The sequence below is a fragment of the Streptopelia decaocto genome (assembly GCF_964273445.1).
Source record: "Streptopelia decaocto genome assembly, chromosome: 3".
Taxonomy (NCBI): domain Eukaryota; kingdom Metazoa; phylum Chordata; class Aves; order Columbiformes; family Columbidae; genus Streptopelia; species Streptopelia decaocto.
Genome location: NC_138656.1, coordinates 52,369,937 through 52,392,500, shown reverse-complemented (window position 1 = coordinate 52,392,500; position 22,564 = coordinate 52,369,937). Strand labels below are relative to the sequence as shown.

Sequence of the window (22,564 nt, the reverse complement as noted above, 5' to 3'; positions counted from 1 at the left end):
CTGGAAGGTATGAAGTTGCTCTTCACATATACTTTGAAGCTTACACAAACATTTCTGAACACACAAAGAAACCTAATTCAGCTCTGCTGTTCTGATACAGGTTTGATGATCTAAGGCTTAGACTACTTCAGAGACTCCCCCTTCAAAGAAAAGAGATAACAAAACCATGAATAATGAGCCAGAACCACCACAAAAACCAACCAAACAAAACCAGTTCTGTCTTGTGAAAAGTTCAGCACAAAGCTAAGGTAAATACATCCACTGTCATACAAGAAACAGGCCTACCTGACACAGAACAATGATATAGGCATTCTACAATCAATGAAATTGTAATCAAGACTAATTTTATGTTTTCAATAAAATATATCACCTTGCACATTATGTTGAATGGGTTTTCTTAATCTCAGTCTTTCAAAAAGCCTACATTCTCTCAAGAATCAAGTTTTTAAAAATAAGTGCCAATCAATGTCTTTTTTTTTTAAACCTCCCCAGTTTTTTTGTTTCAAACTTGGTTCTTATCCTACAAATAAAAGGTAGATTTATAGAGATGTCCTAGCAAGACTATTTAGTGGTTTCTCTCCCTCATCCCCCTTTTCAGAATATGTGGGAGATTTGAAATTACAGAAATGGCTAAGCCATCTTGTTTCAATGTAAGACTCAAATTCTTAACACAGGTGGAAGTCACTACTTAATAATAGAAAAAAATCTGAAAGCTCCTCCCTGCCCCTCCCTCCCCAATTAGTTAAGAAATACAATCCACATCACCCTTCATTGCTTCACAAACTTCAACTCAGTGAACAACTATTTGGTCTGAAGTTTCTATTATTCAAATTCTACGGCTCTTTTAGAGAAAAGTTCAAGTACTTGCAATTTCAAAGAGACCTATTTATTGATCCACTGGTGACAGAGGCAGAAAAAGTGAAAAAAAAAAAAATCATTATTAGAGTACTGAGTGATATCCTCATAGTAAGTAATGTAGATGAAAGCATTACCTCATCATGTGTGTATCTGTAATCTGCCTTCTTTGACTTCAGATCCCATAATACCACTGTTCCAGACTCAAAGCCAATCAGAAGCTGCAACAATAAGCAGATACATTAAGTTCTTAGAAGGATAGACAAAATGCCATTTGAAATGCATGTAGTTCTTGTCCTGAAGAGATGCAGCATAATACTACACATAACTGCAAGTAGTTATGAAGACAAAAATTAGTGAGAGGCAGTGAAGACCTTTATGTTTGTATTTGTCATCCTTCTAAAACGTTCCACCTAATAAAACTGACATTTGTGCCAAATTAGAAAAAAAAAAAAAAATACACATTCTTCTGAAGAGTCCTTGGAAAGCCCATCAAGTTCAAGAACAGTCAAGATTAAACTTTCCTAAGCGTATTCCTTCCTGAGTGAAAATGTGGAGGTTGGAAAAGGGAACTTTTTATTGTGCATTTTCCTCACTGGAATTTGTTCTGCTTTGATTTGCTAGAACACGCTACCTTTCCTGAAGCTCTAGGTAACAGTTCATTGTCTATAAAGAAACTATGCAATACAAATTTTCTCCAGATGTTAATCACAATTGAGATAACTGGCTAAAGGAACACCAAGAGCTGTTGAGAAACACCATCAGTTGTTGAGAAGAGAAAAGCCAGAGCAAAATTAAACAAGGTAACTTTACAAACAATCTTTTTGCTAGAATCAAGATTGAACTGTTTCTGCAGGGAGTGAAGATTCAAATTGCTCATGATAATTGGTCTAACACATTGTTGAGTATTTAAGTGTTTTGCTCTCTTAAGTGGCACTTCTCTTAATGAAAATAAAAGAGGGCCAACATAAGGAAATAGTAACAGTCTTGGCAGTTGTTATATAGAAGGCAGCAATGAAGCTTCATTTTCTGTAGCTGCTGATCTACTGTGAGATCTTTCCTTTGAGCAATGTTGCTATAGGAGAAGCAGCTCCTAGCACTAAGTAGCTCACCTTCACTCCCACTTCTTTCTCCCAGCATGGACATACAAAAAGGGAGTACTTAGCTGCTAGGATTTACTTGCTGTTGAAACAGCCTATTTCCTGTGAGTAAACAGAAGTACCATGAGAAGTGTCCTTCATATTACAACTTAGAAAACACTCCCTTCACACACATACCATTGTAGTCAAGGATGGAGATCTAAATCAATATGGTGTATTGCCATACCTAGAGATTTTGCCTGGACAATCTTTTAAGCATGTTAAGATTTTCAAGGTATACTGTTATTTCCAGCAAGAAAAATAAGAGGATCTCCTCTACCAACTTATAGATAAAATATTTATTTCAGTGCTATACAGCACTAAAGTACCCCAAAAATATTAGACACATTAAATCTAGTAAAAGACAGATAGCCTGTACCTTGCATCATATTGTTTTCAGATCCAAAAACCTTGATTTAGCTTTCCTTTATGCTTTCAACATTGTCCTCATCTACTTAATCCTTCCTTAAAAAGCAGTGGTATCTATATTTACAAGAAGTCCTGATTGAAAACTAATGTAATTAATAGTCTTTAAAGATATCCTACCTTTCCTTCATCCATGGGATTGTCACTAATGTGGACAATAGGTCCTGGGTGAGATTTGGATGACCTAAACAAGAAATATTTCCATGTAACTAAAAAAATTCCCCTGCATCTCAACGATTGCAAGTAATACAGATTCTGCGATACAGAGTCCATATAAGCAAACTATTGACATTTCAGCATGGAGTCACTCTTATCTTCAAGCGCATAAACACTGTCTATTTTTAGGCACTTGGTTTTTGTCTTTTCACAAGGAAAGACTTATTTACTGATTTTTAGCCACCCAGAAAAAAATGCCATTAGCTTTACAACATCTAAATGTTTGTTGTTACAGAATTGACGAAGTTGGATAAAATGTTTATTTCTATGCTGAAAAGCAGGTCTTGCCACTATTCATAAACCACCCAAGCTGGCCATTGTTCAAACCACCCACAGTTAAGACTTTATGTTGACTTCTTTCTATTGAAGAAGATGTACTAATGAGGAGCTGTGTTTATTTCAAAAGCTTTTGGCAAATCATGGACTTCATGTATGTTTTGAAGACAGACACAGCATTCTGGAAACAAAATAACCACACAGGAACAGCAGCACACATTACATGTTTTCACCCACAAAACACCGTATTTGCATACACAAAGTAATTATTAAATGCAGAGGAGCAATGACAATATTTGCTAAGAAAATATACTTCACTCTTGGAATAGGCTTATTTAAATTCACATTTTTAGCCAGTAATATTACACTCAGCATACATCAGCCCTCTTACAATGCATATGTTTATACTTTACATTTTAACCCCCAAACTGTAGAAGCAACATGTCTGCCGAAGTACCAGCCACAGAGAATGACTTATGTATCTTTTTACATTGTCTAATTTGTCTATTTTTATGTCTATTCCAGGCACTATGATAAAAAAGTGCTATAGGTGGAAACACATTAACAATAACACTTCACATTTATGAGAATAAAAAGTATTTATGTGACTATTTATGTACTTTGATCACGTATTTGGTATAGCAAGACTAATATGGAGGCCAGTCTACATAACAATGCCATTTCTGCAACTGATATTAATAACATCTGGGACATGTTTGTTCCCTCCCCTCAACAGAAAATACTTGATTAAACTCACAGTTCAATGGCTTTATTCCACATGATGACATAGCCTGAGAGAGTAAATGATTCCACATTGACAATGTGAATGTTTCCTCTTTCAGTGCCCACATATAGCCATTTACTTTGGAAAGGCAGATGACAAAATGTTATCCTGAAAGAAAAAGCCACCAAAAAAAGGAGTTAGTCTTTCATATATCCTACACTTCAAGATCTACATTGCCAAGAAGTAGAAGAAAGGCAATAGGTAACCAGGAAGAAATAAGACAAGTTACAGATAGAGAAACGTAGCAAAGACAGCACATGACAAAAGTAAGAGATGCAGACAAATGTAAAAACTCAAGACTAAACCAAGGTATTCTAAAACTATCATGACATTCAGATTTAAAAAAAAAAAAAATCAAAAAAAAAATCACACAGCCACCTTTGAAACTTGTAATGTTGAATGTATTTTCAAGATTGATGTCATTTTAAACTTGATACACAACACTCCTATGTTATAATTTGAAATCTAATTTCAAGTTCTAAAGAACAAAGGATTTTTAGAAGTAGTCTTATGCAGATTAAGCTGGTTTCAAGTAAGGAGACAAAGGCAGAAAAGAAAGCATAAGAAATGTAAGTTTACATGTAACCCAAAGTATCCTCTAAAGAGCAAACCTAAAACCAATCCTAAACAATTTATAAAAGTAATTTTAAAACTAGTTTATGTTTGGGGCTTATTTAAAATACAATTTAATTTTCTGCCTTATTTTTCTCTTCAGCTAGAAGAGAGTACGTGAACAAAACACAAAAGCTAATGACTGTTTGTAACAGCAGAGAACTCTTCTTCGACTACAGCTCCAGTGCCAATATTAGTATTTGAAAACTTGGTTATTTCTGTCCTCTTGGCTCCCACTTACTGTTTACTATTACTTCAAAACTGATAAGGAAATAATGTCTGATAAGGAAATAGTGTCTGAAGCTTCTAAAGTATCTGATTTTTCTATGCAGCAGAAATACTAACTTGAAATTAGAGCCTAGAAACTTCCTGGAAACTGCAAACTCTAAAACATTTTAATCTGACAGTGTCCAATATTGAAAGAAAAATTGCCAAGTTACTTGGACTATCAAACTTCGGCTTTGAGAAATGTTTCAGTGATAAGGTAAAATAATTATTCAATGGAAATTTGTTCTGTCAGCTCTAATCCTTAGACTTTTTGTTCTTGTTTTCTCCCAGCTGGGCTCCCTTTTGTCAAATCCATGCATCACTTCACAAGCCTGTTTATTTATTCAAAGAACAACTTTAGATCCTTTGCATTAGATGCTGTATATACACACTGCAGTACAAAAGCAAAGGCTAACAGCAGCAATGAAAAAAATTGCTAATGACTGAAAAGATGTTAATTTGTATTACAGTTTTCAAAAGTTAATGCTTCTGTAATGATACTACCTGGATCAAAAGTATACCACTTTACTTTTTATATCACTAATTTCTTCCTAGTTAGAGAATGCAGCCTGCTTAAGCAAATCTGTAGTTTATCCATTTTCTAACTTCCTTGATTTTTTGTGCTGCACTAACTTTTTTTCATTGATGTTTCACAGAAAAAAGGACTACATACAACATTTAAAATGCTCTCCCAACTCATTGAGCTTGCAGAGGTTGCAACATTTTTACTAAGCAAAGCAATCTGCAAATACCACAATTAAAAGACTTGAGTTCCCCCAACATCCTTGGGAAAAAAAAAAAATTGATTGGAAGCTAAATAACATATGCCTGTACATACACTTCTTAAGCAGGTCCCAAAACCTTACTGCCCAGGACCAGAGCTCTCCCACTGGAAGCAGCTCATGGGCAGGGGGAAGAGATGCAGCAGGAGAACATAAACCCTCAACACTCTGTGACACCACAGCTGCTTTTTTGTGCCAGGACTGCCTGCCAGAAGCAGCTGGCAGCCAGATCAGTTGGATCTAAAAATGTGGCCTAGCAGCCAGAAATAGTATTCAGGAGCAGGGTCAGGGGCCTATCTGTCTTGACTGCTGAGTTAATATTGTCAGTTACAGTTGTCCAACACTTTCATTATGAAAACCAATTTATTTCATGCCATTTAAAGGTGTGCAAAAATATAAGTTGGAGCTGCAACTATGATTGCTATAGCAAAAAGGCAACACTCAGTGTCAAGGTCCTCAATACTCTTGATATTATCTTTGAATATGCAGCCACATTCAATCTGTATCCTCTGTGCAAGAGTTCACAAGCACTGACATGATTCCACATCAAGAGTGAATTTGAGTTGAACAAGTAACTTCACAAAATGTTTACAAACCCTCTAAAGCAGGAAGAGACTTCAAAATTGCTGGGTGCAGGCACATATAAAACATGGTTCTTAACCTTATCACTTTTTACTAGTCTTCTGCAATCAGAAAAAGAGGCTTGTATGATTTTTATAACCTAAAAGTATTCTTAGAGCTTTTATGTTTTCACTTAACTGATGACTAGTTAAATTCAAAAGGAATTTGTCACGCTGATTCTGCTATAATGAAAGAATCACCATTTCACCTTGCATGTGGTAAATATTACTCCATTTTCTACTATAATTTTATTTGCTATCTATTTCCCTAATAAAAGTATGTCTTCCAACTTCAATTACATTTTTGTCTAAAGTGATTCAGGTAACTGCACTCATTTTAGCAATTTAGCAAATTCCAACATTAAAGTCCATGTGTTGAGCTTCTCTCTCTTCAGAGATTAAGGCTTCACCTTGAACTATGTAGATTCTAAACGACATTGGAAATGTTACAGCCCTCTTAAAAACTTAAAATTCAGTGAAGCTATAACCATCTGAAGGACCACTGACAACATACTAGCATGTCAACATACACACTACATTCAGTGGCCTCACTTGCTGTGTTGAAAATTAGACTGAGGATTAAAGGGATTCAAACTTGTTTTGGAGGATTGTCACAGTCTTCTTGGTGGAAAGGCAGCAGTTGCTTATTTAACATTTTGCCAAGGATAGGATATTTTTTCTTTCCTCTGAAAAATGCATATTTTTCTTTCAGAATTCTATCTTTCTGCCACCACATGATTAGAATAACCTACTCCACCCATAACATATTTTAAGATCAACAGAAGCACAGGTTGCTGTATAATGCTCTGGTCATTTCAACAAATCAAGCCATCTTCACCCTCTCTCCCTACCCACAAATGGATACATACATACATATATATATATGGAAAACACAATCCGTTGTTGGGAATAGATCAAAAGGACTACAGATACACTCAACCCAAGTAAAAAACTTTCACAAGTTTCTCTTGCACACAAACCCCAACTGACTGAAAATAACATATCAGTCAAAAACAGAGTACCATACTCTTCCTCTCCTGTATCAAGCCATTCTGGCCAAAAACAATAGAACAGAAGCATTTATAAAAAAGTATACCAGTTTTGTGCATCTAAAGAGACAGGCTGGGACTATTTGAGCCAGTGATCACAGAAAGCAAGCTTTTGCAAGCAGCTCCTTCATGGCAAAACAGATTCTTCTTGTTACCTCCAAGGAAATCTCAGCTGCCTCTGTACTATAATATTTTTTGTGAAGGGGACTGAACTTAGAGCATAATGCAAGTATTGTACACAGCACTCCACATATTTCACATCCCCATACCTATACAAAGAAAAAAAATCCCTTTATAAAAAAAAGCAGCAATGCTTTAAAGAGATCTTTTTAACCTGAAATCTACAGTTCAATTTTAAAAGAACACACAGAAGAAATTTCGCTTTCCTGTGAAATTAATTTGTAAGAGTTGAACCAACAGTTCAAGAAAACAAGATTCTACAGAGAAAAACACAGTGGTACACTAACTGTGTAAAACATCAATAAAAGAAAACCCCTCACAAAATAACAAAATATTTCTTGTTCTTATTGTACTTAATATAATTTGTGCTATTGCTTACAGGAAAGTATTAGCAGTGACAGGAGAGTCTTTAAGAAGCCATTTGTAAAACTACTGGAAGTATTTCCTTTCTTAACTGCAGACCATGTGTCTTTTCTGATAATCTGTCAAAGTTAACTGAGAACAATCTTAATTGTGATTGTTTCACAATGTATATCAAAATAGTTATTATAGCAAGTGATAGTATTCCCTAGAGGAATTTAATTACAGAAATATCAAAGAATACCATTTACTAAATTAATATTTAGGTCTAAGAAGTATGCTTTTAATGGAAACATTAAGTAAAAATGACAGGCTGTTATCCTGAGTGTATTATTATGACAACAGAAATCCTAAATCAGTCTTGTCTTTCCTTAGTCTACTGGTTCATGAAATGGAAAATTCTGAAGAACGTATAAAACTGCTTTAACAATGCACAGTGACAAATACTTTGACAAATGACAAACACTGATAATAGATTTTATTTAAGCCACTAAGCTATTTCTAAAACCTCAGGCTAACATTACAGGTCTGCAGTCACTGCAATAACACTGTCTGCTCAGATCGTTACTGTACATGCAAAATAAGAATTTTACGAAAAAAAAAGTGTTAAGCTATGAAAGTTGTATTCTGCATACCTTTATCCTCAACCTTTCATGCATGAGACAGCCACCACGCAAATTCAGAAGCTGAAAAGTTTAATTCTTAGGTTAGCCTGGACTCCATGTCTATGGTCTCTTGTCAATTCTTTAATGGGCATAAAAAACCAAGAGCCATGGTCAGAATGGCTGATAGAAGGAAGCAGTGGCTGTGGTTTGGCCAGACTGCTGCAAGGGGTCTATTTTCCAGATCTGGTAACTGCAATAAGCTTAAAATACCTACCCATATAAAGAAGGCCTAAAGGGGAAGAACACACACGCAGAGGAAGAATTTCCCTTCAATGAATCCCAAAACTGTCCCGCCAAAAGACCAAGTGGATAAATGCAGTATATCATAGAAACTGGACCAGGTACTTCAATCCTATTTGTATCCAATAGCATCACTCCTAATAATGCTTCACAAAATATGCTCACTTGAAAGGCTGTCTCTAAAGGCAGCTGAGCAGTATCTCCATTCAGTGTCTGAGCTGGGGTATACACTAAGGGCATCAAGAGAGAGTAACAGGTAAGCAAGAGCCAAGAACAGAAATGAAACTGTCACCACTGACCACTGGTGTGATCGATACTAGGGCCATTTAGATAATTTTCCAGAAAAAAAAAAAGCTCAATTTTAGAAGGTTTTTTAGGCTGCCGCCGGTATTTGTATTTTTATGATATAGTGTTCCTAATATATTTCACGGCTTATGTATTCTTTCATTTATGGAGTAACATTTCACCTCTCCATTTTAAGATGGCTTTTCAAGCTTCATTTGTACATCACTCAAAATGAGTATCCATTTTTTATTTATACACAAAGAGAAAAGGGCTACTTCACCGCTTGTAATGCTGACAAAAGACCAATGCACACATGCATTCTTAGGCAACTGATTTGAAAACCACGACTATTTTTCAATATTGAAGGAATTCGCATCAAGTATCCTAAAGATTTAAGGACCTCTTGCCACTAATAAAATCTCCTGCACCACATATTTATAAGCTCCTGTTAATATACCTGACATGACTCAAAAAGTAACCAGACCTTCGGCATCAGAAGACACTTGGGTAGCTTGCTCTAACACATGCAGTTCAGGCTGAACATTTCATCTGGGAAGTCACATAATGCAATTTTTATAAATGGCCACAGAGATATAGCTTTCCCACAGGCGACAGAAGAATTATACCCATCACCAATGGGGAAAAATCTGACAGACAGGCAGAGCTTGAAGACTAAAGGTTAAATTCTGCCCAGGCATGTGGCAGTTGGCCATTATGTGCTTCATACCACTGTGAAAGTCATCACTGTGCAAGAAAAACAATAGATACAGTTTTTGAAAACTGCTTCTTGGAAACCTGAAATCTCAGAGTAATAAGACTCAGCACTTAGTACTGTCTCAGTGCCAAAGGCAGCAGAAGACAACTGATGCAACTACAGTTCCATCAACTGCAACAACACACAGGACTTTGCATGTATGTGAAAAAGTTTTTTCAAATGAATCTGGTCTTGCATGAAAGAGACATTAGCAATCTGGAGCAAATCCACAGTTGAGAAGTTCATTTTCTCCTGCTAACTTCTTGAAACAAAATAAAATTTCTTCTAAATACATAATCCACTGAATCACCGAGTAACATTTTTAAGCCTACCAGGTAAAAGAAGGCCCTATGACACCATAAAAAGGTAAGCAGACCTGGTGATCATTTCCTTTCACACTCAAGAATAAAGCTAGTTTATAAAGTTATAAAAAAGCTTAGTTATGTGTGAAAAACTTAGTTGTCATATTTAACTTGTTCTTCATATATCACTGTCACTGCAAAGACTCCAAATATTTAACTTCTCAGAAGTATTATTTGGATACATATCTGTAATCTTTCTGTTAGTTATACTACAATCCTAACCCAAAAGACATAGGGCAGAGGGGAAAAAGCCAGCCCTCAAACAAAGGCTGGAAGTGAAACAGTGATATTGATGCACAGAAAGAGGAACAAGAAAGCCGCAACCAAAACCCCACAAACAATGTCTATCATCACCTGCTCTCACAGGCAAGAAAACCTGTATGTCCTCCTGCTATCCACAAAGTGGCAGAATTGGTCAGTTTAGAAATCCAGAGAGGTAGAAGGAAAAATTCTCTCACAGCTCATGTCTGCTAATGCACAGGCCAGGTACAAAGTTACCTGTATCCAAAAAGGTAAGGTATGAAACATAAAAGATAGGTCTTGTTTATTAGTAAGTGGGTTTATTCACTCACTGTAGACAGAGTTTACATTTTAAACACAACACTAAAGTTGCTGTTTACATCAGGATACAAACCCAGGGATACTTCAAATATATTTTTCTAATTCTGACTTGTGCAGTTTAATGCCAAGAAAAACAAAAGCCCACAGCATAAAAGTCAACATATTAAAAATTAAACGTCTATCAACATATTCCGCTATAAGATACACAAAACACAGGCCAAACACTCAGTTCTATTTTTACGCTATGATTCTGCTTCTTGTCTTTATGATAAGTCACAAAGTAAGTATACTACTTATTTTGGCATTAGAATAGGAAATTTCAGCTATGGAAGGATGCACATTCTGGATAACTAGACAAATTTTTCATAATTATACATAAAGCTGATTGGTTTGTGGTTTGGTTTGCAGCAAAGGAGACTCAAATTAGTCATCCCACACCACTTTTTCTTTTTTTTTTTTTAAATCAAGTTAGTCACCCAACCCTCTCTCAAACTGGCTTTGTGACAGCCCCTGACTCACTAGTGATGTGTGTTTGGCCTCTCACATCTTAGATCACCACAAAGTTTAATAGTCCCTGTATGGCAAGAAAACTGAAGTCAGACTAGATATCTACCTCACAACATATTTTCAATATTTACTTTAATAACAAGCATTAACTATGCTTATTTCAGAGTAAATCTAGCCTAACATTAACATTTGCTACTAGGTCAAAACCAATTTGACATGAGTCTTGCATTACAAGTAAACACACAATGTTATGTGTAGGATATTTATGCAGGTATGCCGATAATAAAAGCTACATTGTGATTCACTGAAGAAATCTTAGTGACTACAAAACCTAGGACAGTAAGTTCACACATGGAATTGTTCATTTTGCAAATATGTACTACTTACACATTCTTCACTTGCATGACAAGTCATGCAAGCAACCCCCTCCCATGTAAGAATCATTAGGCATTTCTTCCTGTTCCCTACACACCTCTTCCCACAGTCAAGGAACAGTGGCCAAGCTTAGTATTACATTGGTTTAATATCTGCTGACCTTTATTTGGTAACTAGAACATGAAGCAGCTGCAAAACCCACACAAATGCAACAGGAACCAAAGGCTAGAAAACCTGCAAAACTATCTTGTTTTGCACTGTGCTTCTGATGCCTGCCAGTAATTTCAACTAATAGATTTGTTATACGTCAAAAACTTCAATCACCAGTTCAGATGACTTGCTTCAAATTACTAACTACTGGTACAAAATGCAGCCAAGAGCTGTGAAGTCATTAAATGGCCAATTTCTTATCTACAGATACTCATTTAAAGATTCAACAGAAAGCAGCATTTTTAAAGACTCTTGGCCACTACTTTTTAAATAAGTGTTTTGCTCAAATCTAAAAAGCTGCCAATTACCCAATGAAGGTATTTTCCACAGCTCAGAACAAAGTCTGTAAGGGGCACAGAATTATTTAAAAAACAAAACCAAAGCCACCACTCTTTCTCACCAGACCCTGTCCTTAAAATTCATGAGTAGAAAAGCAAGAATTCACAACACTTTCCAGTCATAGTAGAGACTGCATTCTGAATTAATTTACAGTTAATTTAATACTCTAATTCCATTTTCAGGTAAGTATAATAAATACTTAACACATGACATGAGCATTTATAAACAAGATGTGTCTGTTTTCTATTCCTTATAAAAAAGATGTTCAAAACAGGCCTGAAAGAAGCTAGCCAAACCACAGTACCAACAAGAGAACCAAATATGAAATCTAGAAATTATGTTGTTAAACATTAGGCAGTAATTCTTCCACATGACTAAAAGCAGGGAATTGGCCAGAGCTGCCAGAAGGCTGTGCCAGGAGAATACAGAATTCATTAACAAGTTATAGTCTTATATGTTGTTAGATTTTTAAAGCATAGTTCAATGGTAGTTTTCAAGACTAGAATATCCTTTAATCTGTGTAACAAACTGCTACGGTTAGCTTTCTACACTAGAAACAATCTTCTAGTTCACATCTAATCCTTACACATTAAACTCTAATTTGGAAACAAAGTCTGAATAAAAATTGGCCTATAATGTTGAGGTCAACTCTTATTAAACAGGACAGAAATACTGCTTTTCCACAATGTCAGCACAGTACTTGCAGATACTCCCAAACGTAGTTTTAAAACCTTAGCATCAACAGAGTCCTAGAGTCAATACTGATATGGCTAGAATAGTTTATTTAGTCATATCGTAAGATTTAGTATTGTTTACCCTCCAAGGACATTTTTTCCAGTTTAACTTACTTATTCTTTTATCCAAACTAATTTCCAAGATACTAAAGCTCCCTACACAAGCTAGCAAATTAAAGCATAATTAGAGAACATATTGCTACAAGGCTCTGTTGTAGTATTCAATATTTTAAATAATTACTGTTTGAGAAGTTAGTTACCCTTATGAATAAATCTTAACCCCACAACATAAATTATTTAAAAGGTTTTATTAATTAGGTATCTAACAACTTGGTACTTGTGAATTGAGAAGACCCTGTTTTATTCATGAACACTCTTGTCAATAAACTTAGTAGTGAATACACATCATAAAAATAATCTAAGCAAACCCCATGTACTTCAAATCCACATAACATATCAAACCTATTAAGTATCATTAATTACTAAGAACCCTTTGATATAAAGACACCTATTTAGAATTATTCAACAGTGAATTTGTGCAATTCTCTGAACATCAAAATATTTCCTTAGTAATGAGATTACACTTCATTTTATAAATCTTCATTTCATAAACTAGTCAAAAAAACCCAGAATATTTGAAAACAGTTAACAGTCATCCAGCATGACATAATAAACAGCTATGACAATGTGTGGTTCTGGGATCTTAAGTGTTCTGGCTACTTCTACATGCTATTATAATTGATACTTTAAGATTATAAATACTAGAAAAATAAGCTCTTGCCTTAATATTTTTACCACTCCTAGTAACTATGGCACTATCATTACTTATATTAGCAAGGGACAGGTTTCCCTGGAAAAATCAGTACAAGTTACCTGGACTCCCTTCCACTCCCATCCCCCTTTTTGGTAAGAGTTCACATAGTTCAACTCCCTGTGACAAGTTTTGCTAGTGAGAACACCATGTTTACAGGACAAGGATGGTTTAAAACTTCCACTCTGTTTAATTGAAGATATCCATACATCTAAGACTACGCCAGCTTCCAGCAGATTTGCACGCAATCTGAATCACCTGCTCAGACGTCCATTTTAAAGCATTAGTTAGAAGCCAATGTCCAAGTGTGCTTTCAGGCTGCAAACCCAAATTTTATGTTGATACTTAAGTAGGTGCTGCAGGCAAGAGAAAAGTCATTTAAGAAGGAAGGGGGAGAAAATCTGGTTTGGATAAGCCACTGCATCTCCTATAGTTGGACGATCCTCATTAATCTAGAGGTTGTGAATTGCATTTCTCTCCATTTGAGTTTCACACTGCATAAAGGAACATTGTCACTCCCTTGGGGCACAGAATTTTGCTCTGTCAGAACTTTCTGGTTTGTGCATAACAGTTTAGAATCACAGAACAGTTTGGGTCTGAAGGGACCTTTAAAGACCATCTAGTCCAACCCACCTGCTGCAGGCAGGACATCTTTCACCAGACCAGGTTGCTCAAAGCCCCATTCAACATAATCTTAAACACTTCCAGGGATGGGGCAACCATAGCTGCTTTGGGCAACCTGATCCCATGCCTCATCACCCTCACAGTAAAGAATTTGTTCCTTATATCTAATCTAAATCTACCCTCTCTCAGTTTAAAACCACTACCCCTTGTCCTATCCCTACAAGTCCTTATGAAAAGCTTATCACAAGGATCATAGAAACAACCTCAAAAGGGACTTAGAACCACTTAGTCCTTTTCCCCCTCAAAAATCTAGTAATCTGCATTTATGTTACTCCTGACAGATTTGTTTATAACCTGTTCTTTAAAACCACAAGGTTACTCCATAACCCACGCAACAGCCTGCTTAGTACTTTGTATGACATTACATTAGGAGGTTTTACATAAATACTTAACTTGCCTTTTTATATTGCTACCCAATACTTAAAGCTTAAATACTTCCTGCCCTATTCAACACAGGTATAAGTCTGATTATTTTGAGTTCTTTCTAGTATCCTTTGAGCTCCCCAAGCAGTCCATCTCTGACACATGTTGTTCAAAAGCAGGTGAGACTTTACGCATAATGGGAAAAAAAAAAAAACTACTTCCCCAAAGGGAAGAACTATTCTGTGATTCTGTGATTTGTTATTTAAGAAAAAAAAAAAAAACAACCACCAAACACTTTTGCAGAAATGTAATCAAATCAATTGACCTTGTAGAAATTTAATCTAAAATGTCTCCCTAGCTTGCTTACAACGCTGTTATCCCAGTCTCAAAATTGTTAGTCAAAATGCATGTTGTTTTCAGCTTCTGATAAACACAGGAGGTCTAACGCTGCAGAATTCTGATTTACATCAAGCGGAGAAAAACTTCCAACTAAACATTTGAACTAGTTTTCCTGTTGTTTTGCTGTGCACACGTACACACATACACACACACTTTCTTTTGTCCCAAAATTCCTTTGGAGACATACATTGAAAGTCATCTGTCCTTACACCTTTTAAAGACAAGAAAATGGATGTTCAGCAATGCAATATCTAAAGTGATAAAAAGTCATCTCAGGTGAGGTCACTAGTGTGTCTACTCACAAGTACTTTGGGCTTTAACAGCCTGCAACACCAACACCTAATGTAAACCAAATTTCAGTTATTTAGGTTATAAATTGGACTGCATTAATAAACCTGATCTTACAATAGCACATAGTGTGATGGTAACAGGCAACACAACAACAATCTAGTCCCTACCGTTCTCGGTTAAATTTGAGTGAATGAAGTATAGCAGGTCTCTTCTGACGTAAGTTCCACAGGTGTAAGGTATCATCAGCCAAGGCACTCACAAGAGCTCCCTATAAGAAAAAAAAAGTTTTAGTCACCTTATTTTCATAACCATAACAACAGGATATCAACATCACAGCAGAAATATATTACATGTTTGTTTCCTGGATGATAACAACATTAATAAGCATGTGTTTCAACACCATAGCACAGATAAGTTCTAAGTAGTAGTTACAATGAGTTAACTGATGTGACCACATGTAATCCAGCTCACATTTGGTTCAGTTCTACACTGAGGCGTCATGGGGAAGGAGAAGCTTTTTGAGCACATCAGCTCCCTCATGCCCACCTCTGTACAGAAGTTAAGCAATGAATTCAGCTGCTAATATCTATGTGCTGACAAAGCTAGTGAGGTTTGATTTCTCCATTCCTCTGAGCTAGAAAGTTCCTCTACAAATCTGGTGCCAGCTAGCTCCAGAACAGCCCTGCTGTCAGATTTCAGCTGTTACACTCCTAGAAAAGACATACCTGAAATTTCCAAGGGATCAGATTAAGGATAATTGCTCAGCTCACATCTCAAAGAGTAACTATCAAAACAGAATTAAGTACCTACTTAAACTGTTAGTAGTATTGAAAACATACTTTACTACTTCAAGAGATGACTTGCAATGTTCAGTGATGTAAAAAAATATCACTAGGGAAAAAGTCCTTGCTTACAGCAAGAGTACTCTGGAGACAAAACTTTTCAACAGTAAATCAAATATTCTCTAAAATTAAAAAAGTTTCTTTATGATAGTTATTAGTGTTTGCCACTCATGCTAAGATTCATTTGCATTAGCTAATTTTTATGCTTTTCTAATGAGAAATTGAAGAAAATACACTCCATATCTTCTCCGAATTATGGAATATGTACAACATTTTACTAACCTCATTAATCAGGAACTGAAGCTGGATTACTGCAGCTCCACTGTCATGTTGGCAGTAGCATTCAACTCCTGGTCGACCAAAGCTGGAATTGGTAGCATTAAGGAATAACGGTTGTATGTGACATAAGAACAACAAAAACCATAACCAACTTTGTCACTTGCACTAATATCACATTCAAACAGGTTAACATCCTGGTTCTAGCTAGTGCACTCAACATTGAACAGCAGAGATCTGAGTGATCACCAAAAACTAATTTATAAACAACACAAAGTAACACAAAAAAGTTGAAAGACTTATCTTATTTATCCCCATGGAATACAAAAAAATAACGTATAAGTGCTAAATGTACACATATTAAAGAATTCTTCATCAATGAGAATCATAATGGAGACTGATGGAGTTATTTTAGTAGTATTAAATATCAGGATTAGTATAAAATTAAGTTGATATAAATAAGCATATAATAAAATGATCACAATTGTCAAGTGCTAAAGGATCTCTCTCTCCATTTTCAACACTACTTAGAGATAAAAGGACAGCTGAATCATCTAAGTTAAAAAAAAAAATTGCTGTGACAGAGATAAAAGATCAGTAGCCAAAATACAGAGGAGTCAATGGGAAATAATGTATAAAGTACATTTCCAGGATCTCTGTATCAAGACTTCCTGGATTCACATCAACTATGAGATAACAAAAGCTTGTTCATTTTCCCTCCCACACATAAACCAGTCCTATACTGACATAATGAATATCAAATAGAAGCAGCAGGAACACAGTTCTTTCAATTCTCCATACTTGATTCATTAATTAATTGCAAAGATTCTGTATTTCAAATGTAGTCATCCTCTTTCTTCTGATTTGAAATTAAGGAAATTCTCCAACCTCTAAGAGACAGAGCAAAAATAACCGAAGTCCAGACGAATTACGGAAGCAGTCAGTATTTCATCATTATAATATGCCCAGGGTTTCTGGAGTATAATTTGTCAAAGAGCTAAACATCTCCTTGCTTTAAACAGGCACCTTAGTTTTTGGAAGAAAGGAAGTAATTCCAAAGATGTATGCAAAACAGGAAACAACATCTAATTTGTTCTCTCAGTATACACTAGAAATTAATAAAACAGTACAATTCTCACTCATTCTGCAGATCTTCCATTTACTGAGAAATTGTTGATCAAAACCAAAGCAGATGCAAATACACTTAAAAAAGATATACATTCACACTAGAGACAGTCAAACAGTTGAAGACACTACCAGGCTGCATGCAAACCAAAACTGAAACACACATCCTGCTCAACCTCCAAGCTGGTGAGATAAAACGTAAGCGGAACTACCATGGGAACAAGTCTGCTTCACCACAATATTTTAACTTTTAAACTTCAATAACATTCTTCTCCTAGACTAATGAATCTGCATAACATCCATCTAAGTGATGAGAGCTCCACTAAACAGATGTTGAGTAATCCAGCAAACTTAATACCAGCTTTCTCCCCTGAACAGAATTAGTAATTTAATTTTGTTCTGGCATGGAAGGACTTAAAGAGCCAGCTTGCCTCACCTGTTTTTTCTTTGTATTTTAAATTCTTACCAATATGTTTCCTGTACAAGTCATCTGCATATCTGTATTCCACTGACAGTTTATAGCTGTCAAAACAAGGAAAGAAACACAGAGCTTGAAACTCAGGGAATGGTGGGGGGTGATGTTGTCCCTATAAATGATATCTTTCTAAAGAATTCTGAATACTTTTAATGTAAAATCATTGCTTTTGCATTATCTATGGATTGGCTACACAAATTGCCAGATTGGAAAAAATATCCCCACAAGGAACACCAGAGCTTTCAGAGCAAATTTGCCTCAGCCTTGCTCATGCTTCTGCATTCACTTGAACTAATAATTATTTGCAGAGATATACAAAAAGCAATATCTGAAAAAGAAATTCAGATGTTTACAGGAAGTGAATTTTAAAACTTGTTATTCATCTGCACTGACGCAGGTAGCTTTCTAACAAAAGAAGATTTCCCCAGGCCCTCCCTTGAACATCAGCTTCCAACAAAATTAAATGGAACCCTTGTTAATCCACCCACCCACAGTTTACTTGGAAGTGAGGCTTTACCTTGCCTCAAAACAAGAGGAGTATGACCCAGAAAAACAGAGAAGCCCATGGATTCCTCATGTTACTCCAGCCTCAAATTCTGTTCCTCAAATGTTTTCTTTAAGCACTTCTGATGCAAATATTTCTGGAAGCCCTGTTATAACTAGTCAGTAAAAACTTCAATATTAAGAACATGTGAACATTTCTTTAAACAAAACCGTTCTTTTGCATTTTCCATGGCACTTGAACCAGGTCTCTCTCTAGAAAGCAGTAAGTATGCAGCACTGGGAATAAGTTCACACAAGCTTTAAACATTCAGAGCAAGTTTCTTCTTTTTGACAAATTAGTGGAAGCCTCCTATGCAGATCTGAAAATAGAGTTTGGCCTCTTTTATGGTGCTTGCAGTTATAAAAAAATAAAAGTAGTCCTTGCAGTTAGTGCCACTTATTTTCTTTACCCAAGGATTATGTCATCTTCACTTTTTCACCTAGTAGCTAAAATTATTCTTCTCATCTCAAATTAATATCATCCTCCTAAACAGCATTAATCTTCTTTTCTAAAGCCTCCCAGTTTTGCAGAGTATGCCAAGTTGAGAAAACACGTCACTTAAATACTGACTGTAGAAGGATAATAATACACGTCCATTTCAGTACATATTCAGCGTTTTTCAACTACAGAAAACACGCAGCATCCCATGGAATGCAGTTTGTCCAACTCCTCTATACTAGTGTATGTGTGCTTCAGGCAAGAGACCTCGCTGTGCTAAGCAGTGATCAGCTACCACATAGTAGTCCCCAAAGCAGGCAACAATTATAATGAACAATGACAAGATGGGCAACGCTTTTAAATTTTGTAGACAGGAAAAACTCTCTGCCAAAGTCCTAGGGTAACACCAGAGGAAACAGTCTGCTCTGAGCAGTTTTCTAATCAAAGACCCATCCTTCCTCCTTCACTACCAAGCATTTGTTTGTACTATTCCTGCTTCATCCCCTATTCCAAATAGGAACCAACAAGAAAAATTAACAGCTTCTCAGCTGTACCTTTGAATTTCGCTTCTATGTGCCCCACTGTAATTAGGAAGTTAACCCTGGGAACACTAGCATTTCACTGTCTTCTCTGCATGTCTTTTTCAAAAAGCAAGTAAGAGACAAGAGCTACAGCTAAGAGAAAGAAGAGATAATGTACTGAATATCACAAAATCAGTGTTCACTTTCATAACTGCTAGAAATGCAGGTCATACATAAGAAAAACACAGTATCGTGCTAATTTAATATCACATAATGACACTGATTTTGCCTTTTCTCACAAAGTAATAGTTTTTCCAAACAAGCTTCAGACCTAAAGTGACACTTTTTTTTTTTCCAGGCAAAATTAAAGCATTTCAATTAGTGATATGTGAGTTCTCTCTACAAAGTATTATTTTAAACTATGAAGAATAGTAATATTTTTTATTTACATAGAAGCAACTCAGTGCACATCTGCCCTTAAAAGTCACATTTTGAAAGAGAAAACTAATTCCAGACTATTTATGACAGCCTTAGAAGAGCACTCCTTTTAAAATACTTCTTTAAGTTACTCTAAGCAGACCTAGGTAATATTGATTGGGTGGTTCTCACCTGTGGTTGACCCAGTTGACATATGACACAGTTGCAAAAACTGTAGCTATCAATTCAATCCCAAGCATAAATCCGTTATGTACACAGGGACATATTTATCATATAAATTACCTTCCAAACCACCATCACACAGATATTTGCATCTTCGTGTCATTACACTGCTATGAAAAGTTTTGATGGTACAGCACAAGGTACAGACCATGTTTCTGTATCACATTTGCCACTGTTACAATAGCTCAAGATTTTTAATACAGATCTGAAACTAACAGCTTTAAAAATTAATTCCTAGATATTCTCCAAACTGTACCTGTAACACCTCACAGTATTTAAACACTTGACAATTTTGATACAAAAGTATCGGTCTCTAACTGGAGGAACAAACATACCACTGATCTGAATAACTCTAAGGGCAGTAGATTACTCACTGTATTCTTAGGTATACTGGTATATCGCATATAGCTTGCCAGGACTGCATATTATACCTGCATGTTTTACTATAGTCATTGCTATATAGCAGTCTTCCACTTAATCACACCATGAATTATTTTTATAGGCAGCAATACCACCACTTATTTTGCACACACTTATTGTGTGCTTTGATTGTGGTCCCCAAAAATTAACATAGAAAAAAAAACCCAAAACAAACAACCAAAAGCTCACAAAAACAAACAACTGGAAACAAAAAACACAGCACACACACAATGATAGCAAGATTTCCAAATAGTATTTTAAGTATATAAAGATTAAAAGTCTGTCTGGTATTACTCACCAGTGCAAAGTCTGAATACAATCCAACAACAGACAAAAAGCAGGCTTAGGTTACATCAAGTTACAGAATAGTATGAAGTCCTGGTGATACATCTAAGCAGGACTAAAGCAGAACAAGTGTAGCTTCAGGCAACTTTCCTGTCAATCTTACCTGGGTCTAGACCTAATCAAAACTATTACTTGCACACACAAAAGCATGATCTCTCACAGAAACAACCTCAAAGAACAATCTATAAAGACACATACTATTTAACAAGGGAGAGCTAGTCAGAAAGTACTACAGTCAACTCTGTCTACAAAACTACCTTTGACCTTTCACATCCATGCATTAGCAAACAAGATAATGTAAAAGTTCACTAAATACTTCATAACAACCCTGATATGGTATCATATCACTATTTCTCAGCAACTTCAGGATTAGAGTTTCCTTCTAAAGCTTTAGGCTTGTATTGCATCTTGCTGTGTTTATATCACTCAGCTAAGCAGGTCTTTATTCCTCCCCAAGTCTCAGTATTTATGTCTGCAAAAGTATACAACAATATTTATTAACATTTCAGATCTACTTTCACATATGTAAATAACAGCACCAAGCAAAAACAAACTAGGGCTTCAGAACTGAGATTAAAGTTCACCAGGTGGAAATACTATCAAATTACTGATAACTATTTACTATGGGAATTCCAGCTGGACCATTATGATGCCTTTTCCGGCCAGCTAAGGAGAGTGAGCAGATAAGAAAACTGACAGTAAGGAAACAGGATAGGAGAAAGGAAGACATCAGTCACAGACAGAAGACACTGGCTGCAACTTCCGTGCAAATATAGCACTTGTGAATTAGCTGACATCTAGATACAGTCTGACCTCATTTCTTGGACAGAAAAAAAAAAAATAGTCATTACGTATCATACTTGGGAACCAAATCAAGTGTCCCTAGAGCATAAAGAAATATAACTTCCATGAAATTAGAAGAAAAAAAAAAAATCTACGTTCAGCTTCGTTCTGTTAGTCATAAGAATGAAAATAATGCGAGGCACCTCAGAGATGAAGAGACTGGGATCTCAGTCCTGGAAGGTTATCAAAACGTTTCTTCCAAAGGTCTTCTCTTCTCTTGGAGAAGGATGGGGGGGAAGACAAGAAGATGAACTGGAAGAGATCCTTTCTACACCAAGATATTGAAAAATGCATTATTTTTCTCGTTTCCTAGGAATGTTAACATTATACAAAGTTCAAAAATGTTTTTGAGAAAGCAATGGTATTGACTGCTCAGCACTTTTTAAAATAACAATAAAAGCTGAGAAGCTGCATTCAGATACTCAATGTCTGTCCAAAAAAGTATTTCAGATGCATTATCATAAAATTATTTAATACCATTTGAGTACAGCAGCTTGTACAGGCCCTGACACTCATAAGAGTTCATGCTTTCCGAAGGAGGTGGGGAGATTGCCATTTGTCCTTTTCTATTTGGGAGGAAGAGGGCAACAACAGGTATGGTATTTAAACAGCTGACCTTAGATGTTATTACAAATATATTAGCTTAAAAGGTTGCAGCAAACAACTACTATAGCTGTTTGCTACCGCAGCTTTAGGAATTCCAGTGAACTGGGGACTACACAACTGCCTGGAAGCTGAACTTCTCAGCTTCCAGTAACATTAGTTCCTGCATAAATGCAGATCAACTTCCTTAAGTATTCACTTTTATATAAAACAACGCTCAGCTCCTTTAAATGCCAGAAGCCAAGTGATTTGATGTTAACTTAAAAAAAAAAAAATCTTGGATTGATGGGGGCAAAAAGGAGACCTGTTTTGAAAAGTACCGAATT

The 22,564-nt window shown here is 35.9% G+C and overlaps 1 protein-coding gene across 9 annotated transcripts in view; it reads right to left on the bottom strand.

Moving 5' to 3' along the window:
• The window catches only part of STXBP5 (syntaxin binding protein 5), a 103,434-nt gene that overhangs the window by 55,622 nt on the left and 25,248 nt on the right, over positions 1–22,564 (bottom strand). For all 9 annotated transcript variants that reach the window (XM_082049679.1, XM_082049680.1, XM_082049686.1 and 6 more), the window contains exons 4-8: positions 16,271–16,352; positions 15,314–15,414; positions 3,670–3,804; positions 2,541–2,604; positions 993–1,076 (exon numbers count right to left, since the gene is read on the bottom strand). In XM_082049679.1, the coding sequence (XP_081905805.1) occupies positions 993–1,076; positions 2,541–2,604; positions 3,670–3,804; positions 15,314–15,414; positions 16,271–16,352 (466 nt within the window). The remainder of the gene's footprint in view (positions 1–992; positions 1,077–2,540; positions 2,605–3,669; positions 3,805–15,313; positions 15,415–16,270; positions 16,353–22,564) is intronic.